Genomic DNA, 17,506 nt, shown 5'->3' on the forward strand with positions numbered 1-17,506 from the left:
TTTGTACATAATTTACATTCCTTTTCAGGAAAAAAAAAAAAATCTCCACATCAGATCCTTCTAAATATCTTAATGTTACCTTGTAAAAGGATTGCTAAGACACTAGATAACACAAATATATTATTGTTACATCATTCTGTAGATAAATGGCGCTAGATTACTAAAACATCTCACCTGGGGTTTACAAAAAGTACAGAGAAAAAGGTTCTTATGAAAAACTGGAAAGAAAATCTTAACACTAATGCTTGAAAACAAATTTATCTCTCACAGTTGTGTGGCAGCCAGTCACTAGTGGTATTCCCCAGGGGTCAGTATTGGGGTGGTCCTGTATAACTTCTTTATTGATGATCTGGATGAGGGGACTGAGTGCACCTTCGGTATGTTCACAAATGACACCAAGCTGGCAGGAAGAGTTCATCTGAGGCCAACTGTACGAGCTTTAACAAGATCAAGTCCTGGGTTCTCACTTGGGTCACAATAACCCCAGGCAACGCTACAGGCTTGGGGCAGAGTGCAAAGCTGCAGGGAGAAAAGGGATCTGAGGCTATTAGTGAACAGATGGCTGAGCATGAGCTAGCAGTGTGCCCAGGTGGCCAAGAAAGCCAGTGGCATCCTGGCTTGTATCAGAAATAGTGCAGCCAGCAGATGCTGGAGGTGAGGCCACACCTTGAGAACTGTATTCAGTTTTGGGCCCCTTACTACAAGACAGTGAAGCCCTGGAGCATGTCCAGAGAAGGGCAACAGAGCTGTGAAGAGTCTAAAGCACAGGAGGAGTGGTTGAGGGAACTAGGATGGTTTGGTCTGGAAAAGAGGAGGCTCAGGAGAGACCACAAGGTTCTCTACAGCTCCCTGAAAGGAGGCTGTGGCGAGGTGGGATTGTCCTCTTCTCCCAGATAATATGGATATGACAAGAGGTAATGGCCTTAAGTTGCACAGGGAAGGTTTAGGTTGGATGTTAGGAAAAACTACATCCCAGAAAGAGTGGTCAGGCACTGGCACAGGCTGCACAGGGAAGTGGTGGAGTCACTGTCCCTGGAGGTGTTCAAGAAAAAGACAGATGTGGTGCTGAGGAACGTAGGTTAGTGGACATGGTGGGGGTGCATTGACTGTTGGACTAGATGATATTAGTGGTCTTTTTGAACTTCAGTGATTCTATGAAATGTTGGTAGGATATCTCTCAACCAGTAGCAGATTGAAATGAAGTACATTTCCCTTCTACCTACACTTTTCAATCTAAATTTGGGTAGAGAGAAGAAATAAAAATCTTGTTTGGCTGATACTTAACTCTTTCATCTTGATTTTTCTACATTCATCTCCAATCCAATTTTTTAGGCACAAGAGTTATTCTCCCATTTCCAAGTGAAGTATAGGCAGCAAACTACCTGGTACACAATGGAAGAGGAAAAGGAGATTTACTCTTAAATTTAAAATTAATAATAAATTAAATAATTAATTATTACAGAAGTTCTCTGATTCTGAGATTTTAAAGTACTTTTAAAGCACACAACCTTTTAGAAGTTAAACAATGAGAAATCAAAACCAACATTTTAAAATAGGTGTATCTAAAACTAGGCTTCTGTAGTTAAGATGCTAAAGGAACACTCCCAAATCTAAATATAAATTACTTCTATTTTAAATGTTGGCATATTAGGAATATCTCGTAGGTGACTTTGTAATTTAAATACAATTTAATGGTCATGTGTTGACAAGCACACAGACCGACACCTAGACAAACATGTTTTAGTACAACATATATGCATTTCAGTCCTTACAGTCTGCATTAGAATCTTCTAACCTGTCAAGTAAATTTGCACTTCTCAGATTGCAAAACCCAGATCAGTAAAATCCTCAGGAATACTAAATTCTCTCTGTTGAGCTAGCTACAGCACTGATAGGTTTCACCATTTTATCTGAGAAAGTTAATCTGTCAATTCTGGGACCACTAAAGAACAACTCCACAAGTCACAGCACCTGGTCAGTACTGCTCAGTGAAAATCAACAAGGGGTGCTTTAATTTGACTTTGGGTTTCCCTTTGGCCATAAGGAGCCAATTCAGAAGAGCTTCCAGAACTGCTATTTTGTACCTCACTCTTAATTAAGAATACAGGTAGTCGTACTTTATTCCCTAAATCCTGCTATGCCTTGTTGAAAGAAATAGAAGCTAAAGTTACAACAAGAAATACTGCTGCATTAATACTTTGGGTCTGGAATGACAGCTCATACAGAGCTTCCACCTTTTCTCCTGTGACCATCTGCAGTTCATACAGGCAGACAGAAATAAGCAAACAGGCAGCACTTTTAGGAGATGGCTGCTGAAAATTCAACAGGAAGAAACACAGCAGAAAGGTGTCAGAAAGTTTGTTACGTTGTTTACAGAGACAGTTCACATTTCTGAAGTGTCATGATGGTTTATCAAAACATTACTCACATCCAGTCTGTAAAGCAATGTTGAAAAGTAATTGCAATGTTTCATAGAGGAATCTAGTACACTTACACAAGTTGATTTTAAATTGTATGCTGATAGGACCACTGATATGTCTGAATTGAGTGAGTAGGATCCAGAGCCTGGTTGAGACAAGATGCTGCATGTCTGCAGGACACAAAGGAACACACGTTCCCACCTAGTGCTGTGGGCACCAGTGCTGAATCACAGAGTCACGGAATCACAGAATGGCCAGGGTTGGAAGGGACCTCAAGGATCATGAATCTCCAACCCCCCTGCCACATGCAGGGCCACCAACCTCCACGTTCAATACTAGACCAGAATGCTGGACCACAGAGGGATGTGGTATTGCTAAAAGGATAATATAGTTTATTTTCTTTATAATGCTCAAGTTTTCAGCCCACCCTGTCATCAAAATGAGAAGGAAATAATGCAACAGGTCACTTTAAAAGAATCTTAGAAATAGAAAGCCAGACTAGAGAGGATGAGCTAAGAGTTGTCTTTGTATTCTACCTTGAGGCCCAGGCATTTTTGTTTTTGAGTCTACTGCCAAATTGTCTTCCTTTGGAGAGTCATCTCTCAGGCCATTATTGTTTCTTATCACAGTTCTGACTACATAAAACAAGTCAACTTATAAAGTTACAAATCCACTCCAGTCTCCAGTTCATCACTGGAGGCACAAGAAAAGACAAATAATAAAGACAGAAATGAATAATAATTTAAAAAAAGGAAATAAAATATTCATAAGCTTAAAAAGGAAGATGAACCTCACACACAATCTCACAGCTATCAGATTGAAAATGGTTGTATTATGGATACAATTGCACATTATTTCTTTTAGTTTAAAAGATAAATCACAAAGGACATATGCTCTGGCAACTCCTTCAGAAATAAATACATCCCTCATCAGTGAACCTATTTTTTAATGATATAAGAAGAGATGCTAGAGAGAGGAGAGAGCCTAGTGGTTGTCAGAGTTGACAATGGTCTTTGTCTATGTCTCTACTGTAGGATTTGCAATGGAGTTTTAAGGTGATGACTTGGATGATGGTCCATTCGCCATCTGGAATGGCATGTATCAGCAATTAAGACACATCAGAAAAGTGGAAGCAATAGAAGTCATCAAAAAGATATATAAAGAGAGTGACAGGACAGGAGAACAACAGTTAGCTATGAGCAAGGCAGGACTGCATTTTCAGGCTACAGGAAGGGAGTAGAGCTCTGGCTCTGGCTGTGAAATAACAAGAACCCGAGTAAGAGCTTTTAATTGTGTGGAAGTTGTTATACAGAAAGGAGCCTTTAGCAGAGATGTAACCTAAGCATGAAGAACTAGACATAAGTCTGAGTTAACTTGACAACCGGATGTTTGTCCTGAGTCATAGGCAGGATTACATGTTCTGAAGTGCCCAAGGGCAGAAGAACAGCAGAAAAGCTTAAGAGACTGAGCTCTCTCCTGAAGTTACACTGAGCTGAGAATGTCCACGCTAAGGCAAGAAAACAGGAGTGAGACATGAAAGACTGAAGTGGCAAGTGAGTTGCTCACATAAAATGGTTATTGAGATTGTCCAGAAAAAGGAGAGCTTGATAGAATTATAAAAAAGGGTGGGGATCTTCCTTAGGTCATGTTCTGAAAAATCTAAAGAGACAGAAAGGAGAAAAAGGAGATAACATGATTGAAACAAGAGAGAACAATATTTTAAGATGAACATGGGGCACTATACTGAAACCAGATGCAGACCTGATCTTCTCTGCCCATGTCCTAATATGTATGAGAACGATGAACAAGGGACACATTGCCATCTCACCATGAGACAGCCTCAGAAGTCTCACCAGTTAAAAGAGTGGTCAGAAAACCACACTGTTGTTCTTTTCCATCCTATTTCTTTTTACTGTAATCAGATCAAAAGCTGTGATGACCAAAGAGGATAGACGGCAGAAGTATGTATAGTGAGGTAAAGGCTGATTGCATCAGGAGTGACCTATGAAACTGAGTGTTTGTGGTCATCACTGGTACTATAAATTGCTATCTGGTTTAAATGCTCCACCACTGACTTTGGTTGAGTTCAAGTGACTCAAGTTCTTTGTGGCAAACAGGGCATGAGGATATTATACCTGTCTCACTCTTCTCCCAGCGTGAAATCAGCATGAAATGATGGTGTTTACTCAGGCCAGAGAGCTAGGAGACCTACACAGCCTCTGTGACTTTACAGAGCGATGAGGGACCAAAACATGGAAGTACTAAGAGACCAACATTAAAGGACTGCAGTGAATCTATAGAAGTTGCTCATTGCTTTGGTATACTAAGCCTTGAGATATGAGATAAGCCACTTTGAGGGCTTCTTTTTATGAGCTGTAGTGCCGTTTGTTTACATGTAAAACTAAAATGAAGAGGTGCTCCTGTCTGAGCTAGAAAGGAGATGAGTTTAGAAACAGCCTGGATACTGTGGCTTACAGAAAGCATTTGGAAGCAATAGTTCATTTCAGTTGGCTGAGAGGTAATCAAAGAAAAAGGTACAACACTTCAAGACTAGTGCTTGGTAACATCTTTCACATCACTTCCTTTAGTTTCAGATACTAGTCTTTAGATATGTGACATTATACAATGTAGTATAAACAAAGTATATTAATACCGACTGCTGTTCTAGTCTAGTTTTAATTGACCACTTAAAAATCTATGCCATTTGACCTTAAATTCTTTCTATATAATAAAGAATAAAAAGTCCTTATGCAGAGTTTGAAGAATCTGAAAGATTCAGGTAACTTAAAGGTATGGACACTCTTCTTCAATTTTATGTACTGCAAATAGGAGATAAAGCACTTGTTTTTCAGCCCTTACTAATACTGTTAGGAAAACTGTCATTTTCAAAAGGAAGAAAAAACATTTGTATGCACTGTTTCTAAAGCACTTGAAACAGACACAGTATTAATGCAACAACAGATGTTGATGCATACTGAAAGTATGCATCATTCAAATGACACATTAAGTACTGTAGGATAGCACAACATTCTTCACAGCCCTTGCTAATTTAGAAAAGTGAGATACAGAGGCTAACACCTTACCTGTGGTCATGCTGTAATTTCATCAGAGAAATATGCAGATTCTCATTCCCATTATTAACAGAAGGCGTATTTTCTGTACCTAACACAGCAAGAGAACAATGATATGCTAGGATTAAATTAAGAACCTTTGGGCAGCAAGTTCCTTCTGATTTTTTGTTAGGCAAAAAGATATAAGCATTCACCACTGTGCTTTTCAATCACTTGCCTTTGTAAAGACATTTTTTCTGTATAAGAAGAGAACAATGCAATTAAAAATTTCTGTATAACAACTCAATTCAGTCACACATGTACTGATTAAAGATATAATACTATGCTCTGTTTTTTTCATCTCTCATTTGGCTTTTTCTTTTTAATACCATCAGATACAGTACTTCTAGGAAGAAGCATATCTAATACTTTAAACATCTTTATCTTAAAGCCTGAAAAATTAAGGTTTTTTAGTTTAAGTGTCAGACAGCTAGCTGTAACCCTGAGTTCTCAGATTCCTTTGAAATCCCTCTGTTCTTCTTTAACATACATGAGCATTCTCACACTGTCTCCTCCTTTTTCCTGTGTCCGTGTATTTACTTGTATCGTGATTCTACATATTTCACCATTTCCTCTTGGACGGAATAAAGCATGCATAAATACTACAAAATACAACCTTGGAACATGCCACAGAAAGTGCTTTTCAAGTTAGGCTCCCATTTAGTTTGCATTTGTGGTTGTTTTGCATGCTACAGAGATGGACTGATTTACGGGCCAAATGAAATGGCATCTGAGACCACACTGCCAAGTTAAGGTGAAATTACAGAAAAAAAACAAGCATCTTGTAATAGCAATAATGAACATGCCCCTTATGATCTCTAAGGTGTTAAAAAGGGGATAGGTTGTACAATATTTGAAGGAAAGCAGTACAAAATAAATCATAAATAAAAATTCTTCGTTCTGCTGAACACAGGCATGTTTCCATCTAAAGAACAGGGATGACATCTTCGCTTCTTAGATGCAGAAGTCACAGAAAAAAAACTGAAAAACAAAGGAAATATGTATATATGCAGAAAAAAAAAGATAAGGTTTCCTTTTAGTTCAAAAGCTCTCTGTCAGATACAGCCTGTTTTCCCCTGAGGCAGGTATGGCTGAAACACACACAAAGAGTTCCAGAATTGCCAGTAAATAGTAAGTTAATATGAACATCTGTACTCACACAGAGATTACCAATTCTTACTGCAGTCTTCTGATGGGTGGTTGAGAACATCAAGGTAGCAACTGGTTTAATTCACTTTAATTCACTGCACATAAATCAGAATATTTAGTGAATCACAGAAAATACATGACTTACAAAGAAGATGGCAGAAAAGTATGCAGCTTTGTCAATTATAAAACTCCTCTTTTATTGTATCTTGAATACAGTAAATCGCATTCCAGAAAGCATAAACCAGGAAAGCAAATAACATGTATGTGACAAATCAACATAGAAAGCTCATTAACAGAGCACTTGATTAATCTAGTCATCACTGCTGACCCAGGTAGGCAATAGGTGGGAGACAGAAACTGTATTTTGAAGGACCGAGCTGTTCTAAGTAGGCAGCAGGACTGGTCAACCTGCAACGGCTCAGAAGTATGGAAAGAGGCTGGATGAAAACCCTCAGAAAACAAAAAGGATGGAATACAATGGCTACATACTGCAACATCTGACTCTTTTAGATACACAAATTTTAATATAAACATCTGTTCTTTCCTTTTCTGTTGCATTTTTCTTGAACAGAAACTCTTAGCTCACAGCACCAGCAAGCAGAAGATACCTGAATTCCTACATATTTAAGTTTACAGCCTGAACATGGAAGCATTTCAAGATAAAAAGAGTTATGAACAATGCAAACAAATGAGCAATGTTTTTAGTACATGTAATTTTAGAATGTTATATACAGTGCAGTGAACTCGGGATTATATAGATTCATTTATGATCAGTCTATGATATGAGACTTTGGATAAACTGAGTTGTTTCAAATGAGTAAAATCTACAAAAACCAAATACCATACAGAAAAAAAAAAAGGCTGTAAATTAGAGGTTTGCCAGACTGCAATCTAACACAACACACTAAAATGTTTTAATTCTTATTTCATAGAGAGTCTATGATATCACTGAATGTACCACAGTCAGTGGTACCTCCTAAGGACCTCTATAACAATATCAAAATATACACTATAGCATTGAGACATTTCTTAAATCTGTCAAGGAATAAATAAGCATCTCTTGTTGGCAATACACAAACCTTGTCTCTTCTGCCTGGATTTACTTTTTCAACAAATTCACTCCTTTTGTCAGTAATCAGCATCTATTATGTATATACATCCAATAAAAATGCAATTAATCCTATTGATTTACAGTCAAGATTTTATACCAAAGCATCTCGGCAGTGATACACATACTAAAACATAGAAAATATGCTGAAATATACTATTAAGAAACACAGAAAATGATGCTTAGCACAATGTGGCAGAGTGCAGATAAAAAGGCACAGTAGGCTGGAGCTAACATGGAAGGCAGGAGTAAGATGGTACAAAACATACAACACTAAAAAGATACTTCTGTGATGGAAAAAAAAAGTTTTAATTATTTATGGAGATAAAACAGAAGAAGGAAAAGAAAAGAGACTATCTCCCATATCAAATTATTGAATCATTCCCATCAGTTGGCACTCAGGAGAAGTGAATGGCTCCTGAAAAAACTTAGACCATGTATCTGAATTTTGCAGTCTGGATCAATTTTCATTAAAATTACATATACTAAAAACATGAATTTCTAGCCCTCTGAAAGACAAAAGTAAACACCTACAAAATGCTAATGAGCTGTCACCACTGAGTTCCTCATTAGAAAAATGTGTATTTCATAAACTAGAAAAAAATGTGCCTCAATACTGGATTTTCTTAAATGGCACTGGAAACATTTTTAATCTTTCTAGGAAAGGAAGTGCACAAGAACTTAACAGAATTGCTTTGAAGATTAGCAGCGTGTGGTTATACAAACATAACCAGGTGTTAATCAGTATCAGGATATTCCTTATTCCCATGCCTGATGATTTCTGAATCATCCACTCTGATCCTTCTCTACTGCCACATAACACAGAAAGAGTAAAAATAATTATTAGCATATTTCTTTCAGCAAAGTCATTCCAAGCTTTGTTTTCTGCACTAGGGTTATTTCTTGGATTTCTTATTCAAAACTGAAGAAAAGAATTCTCTTTCTAGTATCACAGCCATCTGTCACATCTGTTAGTGATGAGAGCACCAGCAAACAAGTCTCAAACCAACTGCCAAAAAAATACACCTTTGACATACCATCAACTGATTGAAGCAATTATTAATGTGATGTGGTGAAATAATTTTTCCCAGCCTGTGGAGAAACAGGGGTATGGTTCTTGTACAACTACTATTACATTATAAAACCACTACATTCTCTAAAATTTATATTCATTACATTAAAAACTATCCATTGTTTATGTTTAGACTTTGGAGAGTTCAAGTCTTGATTTACTTTGAGTTCTGCAACACCTGTAAATGCAGTAAGATGGCAACAGTTATCATTTGTAAGCTCTCCTCTGCCAGAAGTTTAGAGGAAAAAAAAAAGAGTACATCCTTCCCTCTTTATACTTGAAGCTGGAAGCTTTAAATATGCAATGAAGTGAAGCAGGCTAGTGGTACCACTCCGAACATCTTCAACATCCTTTGTTGGCCTAAATTTTAATCCTACAAGTCAAACATATGAATAATTTTTTAAATACATCAAAATATATAAATCACATAAGTTCACAGACACAATTGAAAAAAGAATACTGGAGAAACTATATAAAGTAACCTGAGTAACTAACAATTTACCTTATGTGTTCAACTACGCTACAACATTATGTACTTCCTGAAGTACATTAACAGGAATGTCTTCTAATGTGCTTTACAGTCAGTAGTTCACTTTAGAAGTATCAAAGACAGAGATGGTTGTGAAACAATAGCCTCTGTCTCTACGTGCCTGTAACAACTTGCTTACTACACAGGATGGTTATCCTGTTTCTTCTCCAAACATCCCTTCATAGTGGCCAGGCCTTATACTGTGAATTCTGCCCATATTTGAACATGCTCCAGATTTTATTTTCTGTGAAGCAGCAAGTCTGACTGGACTTTTTTCTTCTCTTTGAATGACTGGGCAATGTTTGTAAACCAAAATAGAAACTACAGCTGTAGAAACAAGGATTTTAAACACAGTCTGAAAATATATCTGCCTCACCCAATCCTTGATGAACAACCTGATAGGCTCGAGTTCTCTACTGCAGCTCTCTCTGTGGTTGTCTCCCTTTTTTCCCCTCAAATAGCTCTTTGACAAATGCTTGCCAGTTCTTGCCTTTCTCATTTAACTCCAAGAAAGTATTGTTACATTCACACCCAGGATTTTTTTTTTTAATTTGCTAATTAAGAAGTAGCACGTTGACTCTGTGAGACGTTTGGTTTGTCCAGCTACTTCTCCCACTATCTTGTAAAAATAGTACAGCGTTTACTGAGTCTGTCTTTACTATTAATAGCATCTTTTCCCAATCAGTATTATTCATTTGAATGATAAATCATGCAGCCCATGTAGCATTTTTTATTACAGCCACTACATCACATACTGACCCTCCAATGTGCTTAGCCATTTGCTCTTAGAAGAAACAAAGCCATTCATAAAACACATGTGCCTAGCTTCTTTAATCCCAAACAACATAGTTCTCTTTAAACTGTTTTCTGTGTATATTAGGTTATATTGTGGAACCAGCTCAGCTAAGCACTAAAATCATTGCAAAATTTTCAGGTTTGAAAAATGTCACTCCTATTAATAATCTTCACAGTAAGCTTATGACATGTTACCCTTCTAATGAAATTTTTAAGCTATGTATAAAATATGATTTATGGTGACTATTTACCTGAGCACTGTTTTTAAAGACAGAACTGTCCTTTTGGTTTATATTCCATTTTTGTAGTAATAGCCTGTTTGAAAGAAAAAAAAAAAATCACACAATTACAGTAGCTTTTCAGGAAGATATAAAGTAGCTTTTTAAGTCTGTTTAGCCATGTCTTTGTATCACAGAAAATCTTTTTATTGCAGAGGTATAATGCATTTTGAATCTCTCTACAAGCACTTCTGCCTGCTATTACTAAAAAAATGGCACTTTCTGCTTCTGGCAGTTAGGAAGTGTAACCATGAAAGAACATAACGATCAACACAACTTTACTGTCCTTTCCTTTGGTTCTAGGCAGGTACCAAACACAGCTCTGAATGACACTAGATGCAGCAGGAAACAGTGTGCCACCTGAGCCAGTTCAGTTGGCTGAGATACAGATGGCATGCAGTGCTAACAATTATATTGCTCTCAGGAACTGACTCAGTACATTTTGAGTCCACTGGGATACCTCTGTTTGGCATCACATGTTACCTGTTAAATAACTGTTAACAGAAAAGGCAAGGAGAAACTTTGTGGTATGTGAGGATGCTAAAAAGAAAAGGAAAACTAAGGGAGAAAAAACCTGAACATGCAGAGAGATAAGGTAATTGAAAAGAACTGAAAGGAAAGAGGGGAAGATAGGACAAAATCTGGCAGGCCCAAGACTTGAAGGGAAAAGGAAAAAGGTACAGAGTCATACTAACTAGGAAAACAGAAAAAGACCTAGATTGAGAGATGAGATTTTGGTCAAATCCTTTGGTAAATCAAAACATGAAAGAATAATGAAGAGGAAGGCTTAGGTAATCCTCAGAGGAAAAAAGACTGTTGACATTTTAGAGGTCTTTAAAGAAAAAGGGAGATGGATGGTAACTTGAAAAGCAGATGGGTTGATGACGAACAGATCTCACATTATTCCACGTGACAATGTAATTCCAGCAGACAGAGTGCATGATGGGTTGGTTAGAGAAATCAGGTGAGGTAGATAGAAGGAAACTATGTTGATTTTGCAAAATAAATATAATATGCATTTCAGGGTAAGAAGTCAGCCTAAAGAAAGACGTACTATAAAAGACATTTTATTTTTTCATAATCTATACATAGAGAAATATAATGATTTGGCATATGATATGATTACAACCTAATGTAATTTCTCCTTGATATAAGTGTTGGAGGGACCACAATGGTATGATGGTAGCTAATAGTATAAGACTTTAAAATTAAATCCATCTAAAGCAGAGAAATCATTTGCATGCCATTTTCCAAGCCTCAAAAAAAACTACAATTGGTAGTACAAGGAAGAAACAGCAATGCTATTGCAAGTAGTAGACACTGGAATTCAGATCTCCTTTTTACTTCATGAAATAAAAATTATTGGAAGATTCTTGATACTCACCTCAAAGATTTTGCCTGCTTTAAAAAACCTCTTGCTTTTGCTACTTCCTCAGTAAGTTTCCTTAAATCATCTCCTTCGAAGTATGGGAAAACTGGATCCTGAAAACAGAATTAAAATAATCCACTTTAACCTGCATCTACTTCCTATTTTCAGTTTCTACATATTTAATGAACTGAACCAAAGCTGCACATCTCCTTACCCCTATCTGTTTGCAGAGGCCTTGGAATTACAAACAGAGAGCAGAGAAACTCTGTTTTAAATAAGATTCTGCTCATTAATGAATTTTCTACTGTGGCAATCATTAAGATCTCCTGTTATAACATTAATGTGCTAAACACTGTATGAGGATTTTACAGTGACAAATGTAATTGAAGATGATGTTGATTAAAAAAAAAGTGTCCAGATACAGGATGTTTCTGCTTCTCTTTCAAAAATATACATTGCATTATGCACTTTGTTCAAAGTTTTGGTCACCTGGTCAAGGCAGCGCGCAGACACACCAAGCCAGAAATTAGGATTTCTCCTTTTGATTTCAATATGAAGCACTGTAAGAGTCCTGTCTTAGTCTTCTAGTGATTTTTCTTTTAAATGCAGTTTGACTACAGATGAAGAGCTAAGTCAGAATGAAACAAAACCAAATCCAACAAGAACCAAACCATTTAACATACATCCTCATCATCGAATCCTTCTGTCAGCATTCGGTGTGCTGCTAATTGTCCATCCATGTCTCCAAAATTGCAGTGGTAGCGCCCTCCTGTCTGGGAGGCAAGCTTCTTCAGAAATTCATTCGCTTCTCTGTTAATAATAAAGTAATGTCACTAATGAAAATTATTTATCTGAAAGCAAGAATAGAAAAATAATTTCTGAGAATTCCTCAAGAAAATATTAAATCAAAACAAGCAGTTTGGAGGACTTGGTTTTCTGTATCTGTATCATTTCTAACCTTGAAGAGCTAAGGAAGAATATACACTGCTTAGTTATCATAACCTCTGTAGACAGGTAGTTTTTTTTAACAAGAGGTTCATTGTACCAACAGAACTAAAATAAGAAGCTAAACCAAAAAAATCAAAGATCTGGTTGGCAAGGAAAGGCAATAATATTTCACAAAGGGTAAGAAAACCAAAAGGTAGATGTAGGAGATGCAGGCCACACAGCAACTACGTGTCAGAACAGCCTGCCCCACTCCTGGTATGAATGTCTGCCTAGCTCAATCCTGTTGTTCAGTGAACTGAGCATATGGCATGCACAGAGAACTCTGCCTTCTGACAACAAATAATCATTTTAAGGATTGTCTTTTTTTTGTTCTTGCTATGTGTCACATACCTGTCTACACAGCTAAAAGAAATGGTGTGGATTTTAATATCTCGTTGCTTTCTCAATCTTTCAATTTCTTTCAAAATCAGATTGCAACTGGTATCTGGTTTTCCATCAGTCAATATATACAATGCCTCTACACCCTGGAAAGTGAGAGCTTTCTAAAAAGCAGAAAACAAATAATTAGAATATTTAAATGAAAAGTAATACTTTAAAATGAAAACATTCAAGTCCAATAATTTAAGACAGCTTCATTATCAAGTTAGTTCTGTCTTTTCCTTTTCACTAAAATGAACTAAATCAAATATATATAATATACCTTTATAAAAATAAACAAGCAGATAATTTGTAGCATGAGGTACAATACACACAAGCAGAGCACCATCAAAAACTGAGTTACTGAAATAAGTGAAGATGAGCAGATCCCCTTAACTAGTTCTGTAGAACTGCTGACAGAAGACTTTCATCACACTTTAGAGGAGTAAAAATGCTTAATATCTGAAAATCAGGCTAATTAGAATTTGGCCTTTCTATATCATGAAAACTTGCTACAATAATTGGCTCAGCAAATTTAACCTCTGTGTAGACATTTCTTACAATTCTACTGCACTTGATCTCCCACGAAATCCAGAAAATGTATATAAATAGTCTTTAAAAGTACCAATAAAAAGAATCACTAATTTAGGCTAAAATTTCTATGCAGATTTAAATTTTAAATCTCATGAAGTTGCAAGTTCTCTCAGTTCCTCTTTTAAGCTGTTATTGCCAGTTAATTTCTGTGTTAAGAATTTTTAAAAGAGAAGTTTCTTTCCCTGCTTCTGAACTTCAGGAATCACACTCAATACCCATGTGATTCCAACCATCACTGCTTCTTCAAGATCCCTGTTTGTCTTATGCTAAATATCCCATAGTCACAGCTGTACATAAGCAGTACTGGCTGTTTTCTCTCTCTGGGACTGTTTGAACACAAGGTCTGATGCAACTATTGACATTTTTCCTAAACTGAGAATGAGGAATGCATGTTTCTATTTGTGAGCCTTGTGGAGACAAACTGCGGCTTGATTCCGGATCCATTAAATGTTTTCAGTATAAGAGGTGTTTCATGTTGTGACCAAATACTTTTCCTAAAATATTATCAGTCAGATGGAAGTGCTTTATCACTGCAAAACACCTTTTCTTCTCCGAAATACTATTGTAGGACTGGGATAAAATGTTGTTTCTGCATTGGATATTGAAAAGGGCAGTTGATCTAAAGAAGTAAGCTGTAGCATATCCTTAGCAATAGCTGATTGAAAAGTAGAAATACCATATACATATTAGTAACATATTTTAGAAAGATAGTTACCGAATTATGTGACAAATTCTTTCTCACAAAGCTGCAGTAGACTTTAAATGTTCTAAATAATGTGGGTATAGTATTCTGAACTAGGAAACATACTGTAAGGTTGTTCATTAGGCCAGCAGAAGTGAAATACATTTAACAAGCTTTCAAGGAGTCAGGGCCTTTACACAAAGCAGAACTATCCCACTCTGTGGGAATGTTAGGATGCCACAGGCAGGCTCCAAGATACTCCCCTCTATCCTCCTTCCAAGCTTATCTCTTTGCAAGGACAGATGGAAGACCAGAACAATGACCCAGTGTAAAGGGCACAAATGCTAGGGGGTAATCAAACAACTAAGAGGTTATGTTTATGTTGTAAAGCATACATCTGAAATTTATGACCAGATGTTTGTTAAGAAAGCAACTGTTAGAAGGCAGTTAACCAATTAAGATATTTGTTTTGCAAGGATCTGTGTTTACTTGGTATTTGTATGATTAGTGAAGCGTCACGAAAGAGTGTGAGCCTGCAGTACTCAGCCAATGAGGAACCAGGGGAGAAAGAGATAAGCATTGGGCAATAGGGGATTAAAGATGTAACACTATTGTCTGTGTGCACTCCTGCTTGCAGGAGGCCCACCACTGCAATTGCAAATAAAATTTGCTTTATCAGAGATACCATCCTGGAAAATTATTTGGATATTTATTAACACTATACACAATTTACTAACCTGTAAAGCCATAAGGATACAGGTATTACCATGAGCATGGAATTTGGACACCCACTGCACAGCATCGTGACATGTTTTATCAGTTGCCTCTACAAGATGCTCCCTCCAACTCTCTATATTTTCTGCAAATCTCAGCAGGTTAAACCTTGGGAGAAAGATGGCCCACAACATTTAAATCTAACCAGTCTTAGTAGTCACATTGTATAAGACACTTTTGAAACAGAAAACAAAAACAAATGAACAAAACCAACCACCTATTATTGGAATAAAGGGTAAGAAAAAGGGTAAGTTATTCCGTGTCAACTGAAAGACCCATGGTCTTTTCCAGTCCAACCATCCACTAATCACCAACAGTTCTCACTAAACCATGTCCCTCAACACAATGTCCAAACGTTCCTTGAACACCTCCAGGGTTGGTGACTCCACCACCTCCCTAGGCAGCCCATTCCAGTGCCTGTCCACTCTTTCAGAGAAGTAGTATTTCCTAACATATTATTATGTATTGTTTCTTAATTACAGAAGTAGTGCAGAAGCAGTGCAGTGTTTATCAGCAGTTTATTATACCTGATTTCATTTTTTCTCAGCTGCTCCCAGATAAGGGAGGTAAGTTCCTTCATGATATGTGGCAAATATGGGTCCATGGAACCAGATGTATCAATCAAAACACAGACATTTGCTTCTAAAATGGTACCAAAAAATCTTCGACTTCCTGCATCAGAATTATTAAAACTAAGTGTTATTACACAGACTTATTATGTTAAACATATGATTTTACTGAGCCTATGGTAAAATCTTCCATCTTTAGGAGTTATTCTGGACGCATTTCTACATAACAAATTCTAATATGAGTGGAAACTAGGTTGTTCAAGGATTAGTGATAGGAATGTCTTCCACCATTTCTAGTACTAACAAGCATTAGTTACTAGCCAATTATTACAACTTGCACTAAAAACAGGTTGAACTTTGCAATACAGAAAAAAAAAGTAAACATTTCTTCACAAAATTATTTATGAGTAACAAATTAAAACAGTTTTTGAAAGCAATGATTCTATGTTAAAAGAGGCAGCTGCTACCACTTTAATAATTTCAAAACGTGTCCCAAGCACACAGTTCATTAACGGGTTTGTCTACAAACAAAAGCTTATTGCTAAAACAAGATATATATGTTTTTTGAAAGAAAAATGAAAACTGGGTTTCCAGAGCAGAGTTTGAAACAAAAAGCAATCAAGAAATGGAATTCTACAATTATGCTGCTCCAAATCACAGGGCAGACATGACAGGTCATGCTTTATGGGAAAGATGCACAGCAATACCTGAGAGAAGCCACTGTATTCTCTGCAGATAGCGTAGCAACACCTTCTCCATTTGTTCAATGTAGATTTCCATTTCTTTAGATTGAACCTGCAGATGTCTCACAACTCCCTGAAAAATTGTTCATACAAAAGCATCTTATATTAACAATTGCTGTGAATGTAGTACCTGCATTAGGATTTTTTTAATCTTTAACTCTATGAAAAAGCATAAAAAAACTTATATGACTCAGCTGCTACTAAACATCTGCTTTACCCAAATTAGGAAAACCTAGTTCTTATTTCAGCCTGTTGTTTCAAGCAACAAAATTAAATAACTTGTCTGGAGAGATGCATCTGTTGCACTCCTTCTGACACTTTTATAGATAAAATAAACCAGTAATATCCTAGCCGTAACCTCCTATGTTTTTCTGGTCACTGCACAAACCACATCAATCAATATACAACATTCTTGTAGTTTCCCCTCACATATGATTTCCCAAAGCTCTCCCTAAAAATAAACTTTTATGTTACTATTCATACTGGATGAATAGAGGAGAAGCCATACATTCTAAAGATCCCATGCTGTTCACATTTCAAATATACTAATTATCTTTTGTGGAGAATAGGAGACCTTCTCTAGTTTTCTACTAGCATGTTTGTTTAGAATGAGAAACAAGGAACAGTAGAGGGGACATAAGACTAGCATCTCACAAACACTGATTAATATGCACTGCTTTAGCAAATACAAAGCCTCTCGATGTAGGTACATAAAATCTACAAAAGCTTACATTGATTTCTACACTAGGGAAGATAGTGCAGTACTTTGCTGACACTTCCTTGTGCAGGGACTCCACAATTTTCTTTTGGTGAGTGCAGCTTGGACCAAACATCAGTCTGGGCAATTCCAGTTTAAGCTTTTTAATACTGTACTTTGTCAGCCACTTGTAAGACAAACAAAAGGTGCAACTGGTTGTTAGTAAATTTTAGAACTATTCAAGTAATAATA

General features: G+C 36.7%; 1 protein-coding gene across 3 annotated transcripts in view; it reads right to left on the reverse strand.

The window, feature by feature from the left end:
* Positions 1–24: 24 nt before the first annotated feature.
* The window catches only part of VWA3A (von Willebrand factor A domain containing 3A), a 36,081-nt gene continuing 18,599 nt past the window's right edge, over positions 25–17,506 (reverse strand). For 2 of the 3 annotated variants that reach the window (XM_090151645.1, XM_090151643.1), the window contains 11 exons: positions 17,289–17,441; positions 16,522–16,630; positions 15,773–15,917; positions 15,209–15,353; positions 13,169–13,320; positions 12,514–12,640; positions 11,846–11,943; positions 10,435–10,498; positions 6,690–9,232; positions 5,504–5,582; positions 25–1,382 (listed from right to left, as the gene is read on the reverse strand). In XM_090151645.1, coding sequence (XP_090007771.1) covers positions 9,227–9,232; positions 10,435–10,498; positions 11,846–11,943; positions 12,514–12,640; positions 13,169–13,320; positions 15,209–15,353; positions 15,773–15,917; positions 16,522–16,630; positions 17,289–17,441 — 999 coding nt within the window. In that variant the 3' untranslated portion in view covers positions 25–1,382; positions 5,504–5,582; positions 6,690–9,226. The remainder of the gene's footprint in view (positions 1,383–5,503; positions 5,583–6,689; positions 9,233–10,434; positions 10,499–11,845; positions 11,944–12,513; positions 12,641–13,168; positions 13,321–15,208; positions 15,354–15,772; positions 15,918–16,521; positions 16,631–17,288; positions 17,442–17,506) is intronic. The other variant, XM_090151644.1, reaches the window with a different exon arrangement.

This window comes from Phasianus colchicus, chromosome 16, assembly GCF_987193195.1.
Source record: "Phasianus colchicus chromosome 16, bPhaCol1.hap1.1, whole genome shotgun sequence".
NCBI classification, from domain to species: Eukaryota; Metazoa; Chordata; class Aves; order Galliformes; family Phasianidae; genus Phasianus; species Phasianus colchicus.